Source organism: Sorghum bicolor, chromosome 8, assembly GCF_000003195.3.
Source record: "Sorghum bicolor cultivar BTx623 chromosome 8, Sorghum_bicolor_NCBIv3, whole genome shotgun sequence".
Lineage (NCBI taxonomy): Eukaryota > Viridiplantae > Streptophyta > Magnoliopsida > Poales > Poaceae > Sorghum > Sorghum bicolor.
Window position 1 is genome coordinate 58206815 of NC_012877.2, and position 7176 is coordinate 58213990.

At 38.4% G+C, this 7176-nt stretch overlaps 2 protein-coding genes and 1 long non-coding RNA gene across 3 annotated transcripts; 1 reads left to right on the top strand and 2 right to left on the bottom strand.

The window, feature by feature from the left end:
* Positions 940-1476, bottom strand: LOC110437463. The gene is made up of 2 exons (XR_002455518.1): positions 1303-1476; positions 940-1190 (listed from the first exon to the last, which is right to left on the bottom strand). It is a non-coding gene; the product is annotated as an uncharacterized LOC110437463 (long non-coding RNA).
* Positions 1573-2180, bottom strand: LOC110437462. The gene is made up of 2 exons (XM_021465915.1): positions 2031-2180; positions 1573-1956 (listed from the first exon to the last, which is right to left on the bottom strand). The coding sequence occupies exons 1-2, from the start codon at positions 2160-2162 to the stop codon at positions 1696-1698; spliced, it is 393 nt and encodes a 130-aa protein (XP_021321590.1). The 5' UTR covers positions 2163-2180; the 3' UTR covers positions 1573-1695.
* Positions 2611-3335, top strand: LOC110437629 (B3 domain-containing protein LOC_Os12g40080-like). The gene is made up of 2 exons (XM_021466122.1): positions 2611-2844; positions 3063-3335. Exons 1-2 carry the CDS (start codon positions 2611-2613, stop codon positions 3333-3335), a joined length of 507 nt encoding a protein of 168 aa, XP_021321797.1.

Genomic DNA, 7176 nt, shown 5'->3' on the forward strand with positions numbered 1-7176 from the left:
CCCATCTTGAGGGGGAGTGTTGGTGTAAATATAAAGATGTAAGAGGACTACTATGTAAAAGTGAGAAGGAATGAATAGAGAAGAGGTGTGCTGTTGGCACACCCGAGAGTGAGTCTTCCCCAATTCCATCAGAACATCTCGCAAACGAAAACGGGACCATCCAACTCTGTCAGTTTGATGCTAGCAACGTGTGGACCATCAATCTGTACGTAACCAGTGACCCTCACTACGCACTACCGGATTCGCGTGCTTTGCCGTGTGCCTGGGGCACACGGCAAAACTTACGCCGTGAGCTGCACACGGCAAAACGCGCACGGTACAGGACCAGTCGGCGAACGGTTTCTTTGCCGTGTGCCTTCTGTCGGGCACACGGCAAAACATGACGCCGTGCGCTTGGCACGGCACTCGGCACACAAAAGTGACTTAACGTCGCGGGCTGCGTAACGGCAAGCTTTGCCATGTGCCAGCTCACCGGGCACACGGCAAAGTAATTATTTTTTTAAAAAAGGAAAACGTCTTTGCCGTGTGCCCCCTCAGCCAGCACACGGCAAACCTTTCATTAAAAAAAAATCTGAAAATTAAACTTTGCCGTGTGCCCACTCAGCCAGCACACGGCAAAGTGTGTATTAAAAAAATCAGAAAATAATTTTAAATAGAGTTTCGGTAGATTTTTTTGCCGTGAGCAACGTACGGCGAATATGGCCTCTTTTGCCGTGTGTCGCGGCCACAGCACACGGCAAATCCTACGGCACACGGCAAAGACGCTTCCCAGGTGCCTCTGGTCGGCCTCTTTGCCGTGTGCCCTGCCGCGGACACACGGCAAAGGACCTCTATGCCGTGTGCAGCACACGGCGAATTTGGTCAAAATTTTTTTTTGTTTGTTTATTTGCTTCCCCATCAAAAGAAACACACAAATCACATATATATATACCCAGACCATCACAGATCACATTTATATCACAAATAACATTTAGAGCTCACATACGACATATATATCACAAATCCGAACAAATCCATAACAATCCATCCTTCAAATGTCCATAACCATCACAAATCATTCACAAGTACATCACATCCTTCACAAGTCCATTATCACAACCATCACAAAGTCCATCATCCACCTACCTCGACGGTCCACCTTGTTCCCCTTGTTGCCAAGGAGGTGGATTGTTTGACGCCGCCGACTGATTCTGCACAAGATAAATATGTTGCTTGTGTCAGACAAAAGTTAGAAATACACGTGTGATTTGTGACAACGGATATATGAACTTAACAAAAATTATAAATAAAAGCCAAACTCACAGGAGTGCTGAAAGGAGGAGTTTGAGGTTGGAACAACATAGCTGGCGGAGGAGGTTGACCAATAGCAGGTGCAAGGTTTTGCAAGTACTCGTACATTGCATTCATCCTGGCTTGCATAGCCTGCGCTTCTTCCTCCCTCCTTATCCTTTCTTCGTCCCTTTGCCTCTCCGATTCTGCCAGTCGCTCCTACACAATTGACGGCAATGTTACAATGTGAAGCAAATATATGTCGAAATCAATGAACGACGAATAAAATAGAAATTACCTGGAGGTCCGCCACAATGTTCATCGTAGTGTTTGGTCGTTGGCGTATGGGCGCGCTCGTGCCTGTGCTCCTTGCTCGGATCTGGGATAGGCTAGGAACCTCGCCAGAATCCAAGCTGCCGTGGCCAATCATGTACCGGCCACGAACCTTTCCTCCTCCGCCCTCATGACGACTTCTCCATCAATGTCGTGGGTGGCGGGATCGTACTCTGGCCCATATACCTCCTTTGCCGTCTCTATGTACTGAGTGAGGCGTGCGTGGACGGAGGGGTTGCTGTACGACGAAGCGGGGGCAGCTGGGTCATAGCGAGCGGCTGTCGAGTACTTGGTCTGGTGCCCCATAGCATACGCCTGGAAGTTGGTAATTTGCTCACCACCATGTGCATTCGACTGAAAAAAAAATAACACAATGATTATAAGTAATGCCAAATTAAGCATTAGGACAAAAAATGGATTCAACTTACCCATTTAGCTTTCCATGCATCAAGGCTAAGACTGCCTTGATGGTGCGATGGACCTTGCATCATGGCGCGCCGCTCCCTGCCTTGATTGTGCGCCTCCTGCCACTCAGGGTCGAACCACCTGTCCACCATCATCTCCCAGCACTGGATTTTCGTATTGCACCACCACAGAGGAACCTACACGCCATCAAGCATGTGACATATAAGAAGATCATATAAAGGTTACTTAATCTTAAGAAGGAAAATATTATTATTGTTGCACATTTACCTTCATGTATTCTTCCTTGGTCAGCAACATGGTTCTCGCTTGTTCCTTGGTCACCTTCCGAAAAAGGTACTGGGCGTGGTACGTCACGACGGCCTGGACACGACACTGTTTCTACTGGCTGGCTGGGATTCATTCGCGACAACAAGTTGGGAGAAGGTGAAATCTGCATTTTTCAACCAGCAAGGAGCAAGAACGACAGAGTGAAACTGATATTTCGCACTCTTGAAGAAAGCCGCTGCCTGCAGCCACCAGGTTTAAAATAAATACAATTGTTGCTGCCCCAATTGATGTGTTTCTTTTGATTTAGATCTACATATGGAGCATGTTTCTGAATCCGATGACGGCTCATGTTCCTCTGCAGGATTTGTGTCTTCAACTAAGAGGCATGGAGTTGCTAAGCCTCCATACATGCTCCCATGGAAAACAACTCTAACTGATGAACAGAGGAGTGACGTAGAAGAGAGACTTGGGGCTATCCGGTCGGAGATCCCCGCATATGTTGCTGTCATGAAAAACAGCAATGTTGACAGCAGGAGGATGTGCACTCTGGTGAGTCATCATTTCTCTATTTTTTTTAGAGCACGCCTGGGCGCGTATTTTATTAAGCAGAATGCAGTGTTATATACAAGTAAAAAGCAAAGAAAACTAGCTTTTCATCTTCCCAAGGTTTATTCCTGTTGATAAAAAAATAAATCCACAACCTATTTCTGTGTCTGTATTTGTGCCACTGAATTCTTTTACATGATCTTCCATATATATGTCATCAGGGAATCAGTTCAGCGTATGCAAAAGAGTATCTTCTAGGCGGCGGCGGTGGCGAGAAGCAGCTGAGTATGAGGATGAAGCTTCGGCGCAAGGACGATGAATGGGAAGCTGGATTCCAGGACAAGTACGGGAGGCAGCAGATCGTTGGCAAAGGCTGGAGGAAGTTTGTGACCGACAACAGGCTGAGACTAGGAGACATCTGCCTCTTCAACCTGGTGAAGAACACCAAGATGCTGACGATGGACGTCCACGTCATCAGGAAGAGATCGGTGTAGCTGCTGATTGATCAGAGCTAGATGTTCGTCAAAATTGCGGGCGCTTTGTGTTTCCAGTGTTCGTTCGTTCGCTGTTTCCATCGAGAGATGGATGTGGTCACTGGTGTTAACCTATCCAATACTCGCAGGCATGAAATTCTGAATGTGATGTACTACTATTCTGAAATGAATAAGCTTATTTCGGCTTTGTTTAGTTTCCAAAAAAAATTTGTAAAATTTTCCAGATTCCTCGCCACATCAAATGTTACATGCATAGAGCATTAAATATAAATAAAAAATAACTAATTGTATAGTTTGTCTGTAATTTGCGAGACAAATTTTTTGAGTCTAGTTAGTCTATGATTAGACAATACTTGTCAAATACAAACGAAAATACTATAGTGTTTATTTTGCAAAAAAAAAAATAGAACTAAACAAAGCCTTCATCGCAGAGCCTGTTTGTTTGGCTAAAAAGCCATAGATGAAAGTATTTTTTGTGAGAGAAAAACATTGTTGAATGGTTGATAAATAAACTTAAGCGAAGAGGCTCTTAGGTGGGAGAGTTGCGTTGGATGGTACAGTCAAAGAAACTAGTTTATTCAAAATGTTCTTTTTTTTAAAAACACATCATTCAAAATGTTTGAGAACTTTCGTTTTAAAAAAATGTTTGAGCACCTGATTTTCTGGGAGGGAAATAATCGTGTTGAAGTGTGGAAGCTGCTAAAATCCGTCCCTACGACCCGGCGCAGCGGCCCAATCACTCCCACTGGGCGCACCACGCCACGTTATCATCGTCAACTGTGGAAAAAAAAAAACTGTGGACGATGCACGCATCACTCCCCTCTCTCCTGTACATATTCCCGTCTACAAATAAATACGCATGTCGTTTTTCAAGAAGTCAATTTTTTTTTTAAATTTGACTAGAAATATATCAAATAATATTAATATTTATATCTACGAATAAGTATATTTTGGAAGCATTTTATACTCAATTTAATGATACATATTACATATGATAAATATTAATATATTTTTGTATATTAGGTTAATGTCAGTACGTTGTTACAAGTTTTAAAATCCGCATACTCTATGTTTCTTCATTGTTATTTCATTTTTTCTATCTATATTCTTTCTTTTTCTTTTCTTTTCAGTTTTTATTTTTTGATTTTATTTTATTTCCTGTACTTTCCTTATTCTTTTCTTGTTTTAAGTTTATCTTTTATTTTCTTTTTCTTTTGATTTTATTTTTATTATTCTTCCTTGCTTCTATTTGTTTTCCTTTTTAGGTTTTCTATGTTTCTTCATTCTTACTTTTTTCCTTTTAATCTTCTTTTTTATGCTTATTTAAGTTATTCATTTATTTTATTTGCTCTATGCACTTTTTATCATTTGTTAATCATGTTTGTTTTTATATTTTCTTTCGTTGTTGTTTTACTCTAATTAAATATTTAGTAATTTTGTTTTTTATTTTTATTTTCTATATATATGTGTGATGTTTATATAGTATATATTTAGTGTTCTATGTTGTGTTATGTCACACGTAGTATACATATAATGTTCTATGATGTTTCTTATGGTGTTCACTTAGTATACATATATAATCTATAATATATGTGATGTTCTATAATGTATTTAATGATGTTGTATGATGTATTTAGTGATGTTAATGTTCTATAAATGTATTTACGATATTGAAAAAGTAACCCTCTGACATTCTTTGAAATGTTTCTCCATTTTGTGTTTTTTCTTTATGCCTTTTGCTCTAGATTTTATTATTATTTTTATCTATGTCATGTATTTATGTATTTTTATGCATATTGTAATATCAGTTTCATAAACCTAAAACCAAAATACTATTCTTCTAAATCGATAACATTTTTTTACAAAGACAGAACATTGTCTATATAACCTAAAATATTGTTTCTACTTAATAAAAGAAATTATTTTATCTTTATAAGATAAATATTTATTAATATAATTTTATCTAAATATATCCATGTGTGATTTTGTTTTGAAGGATTGTTATAAAAAATATAATGGTGCAATCGAAATTTAGTTTAGATCTCCAGTTGAGTTATGACTTTTTTTAGTTTGTTAGAATAATTTTGCATGTGTGGATGAGTGGGGTGGGATAGCTTGTCATTCATGCGCGAGTAGGCCGGACACGGGATACAATGTAGCTATGGTGCAGAGATAGGATGGGTGAAAAAAAAAGACCATCAAGACTTTACATACTATATACGTGGTAAAGTATAATGTATTATAATTTTTAATAGCAAAATATAGTGTTAGGTTAATCATGTAATATAGTTTTTATATAAACTTTATTTGTTTTGATGAAACTACATAAACTCTATTTAGGGATACATACTATATACTCCATCCATTCAGGAAAAAAATGCAACTATAATTCAAGTTTAATTGAGTTTATAGTAAATTATGATAGCATTTATGTCTCCAAACAAAATTTATTATCAAAATATATTGTATAACTAACCTAACATACTTATTTTATATTATGAATGATAATATTTTTTTATATAAATATAGTTAAAGTTCAAATTATTTGACTCCTTAAAATATGGGAATTACATTTTTTTGGATGGAGGGAGTGTAAAAAACTTAGATTGATTGACTCATTAAAAAATGACATATGGACTATTTTGGGAACAGAGCAGGGTACGTATTACTCTCCTCATCCCAAAGAGTGACATTTTTTACTTATGTTTGATCATTCGTTTTATTAAAAAAAATTATAAATTATAAAATAAATAAATCATTAGTAAAGTATATTTAATGATAAAATGAGTCTTAACTAAATATATAATATTTATGTAAAAAAGTTGAATAAAACGAATGATTAAATAAGATGTCTAAAATTATAACATAACACTTTTTTTTACGGAGGGAGTACACTTGAGTGCTGAGAGCGTAACAGTCATCCACAGTTCCACACAGATGCAAGTACTACGATAGGACCCAGCACAGCTCGGTGCTTATTTTTAAATGTTCATCCGGTGAGGTGGGCCCAATCATCGCCCAATATATATGCCCCGGCTGGGGTTTTCTCCATCCGTAGCTCTCCTTCGTGTGCAAGTGTTGGGGTTTTCTTCCACATCAGTAGATAGCGGTACAGTGCTTCAGGTGGTTGCTTCAGCTCCATGGAAAAGCCCCAAAGGTAAGGAGCCTCTTCGATTCTTTCTGCAAATATGCATCATCGCTAGCCCATGCAGTGAGGTGTGGGAGAAACATGCTGCATTCATGCGTCGATTGGTTCATTCTGCTATTCTGATTGTCTTGGTACATGATTCTTGGGTACAAAATGCTTTTTAAGGAGAGATTAGGCGTGCATGTTCTTTGACAGCATCAGACTTCTTTGAGATGCTTTTGGTTCTTTTTGGCTTCCGCCTTTGATTTATTTGTTTTTTCTTGAACCGGCACAGAGAGCCTAGGAGGGTTTTCTTATTCTAAAAGTCACGAGTTCTGATCTTCCCAAAGAAAAAAAAAATCACGAGTTCTGAAAGTGGTAGGGTCACTTGTACTGTAGCGCTGGAAAATTTCCCTTACAGGTATCTGAAATTAGTGTTTTCAGTTTGCAGATTACCTGTATTACTGTATAACCTGCAATCCATTTGCAATCTGCTGCTGTCAGCATCTTTTGCAGATTCTTTGGTTTGCACTGCGAGGAAATGTTATTGGATTAGATCTCGTGCATTTGTGGTTAATTTCCAAAACCACATCTTTTACTTTTTGTTTCTTTCTTCATATGTGGAACAATGGCCCCGTCCAGAGTAGCTGAGTGGATTTTTCGACTATTTCTTGTTTCCACTATATATATCTTATACTGCTTACAATGAATTAT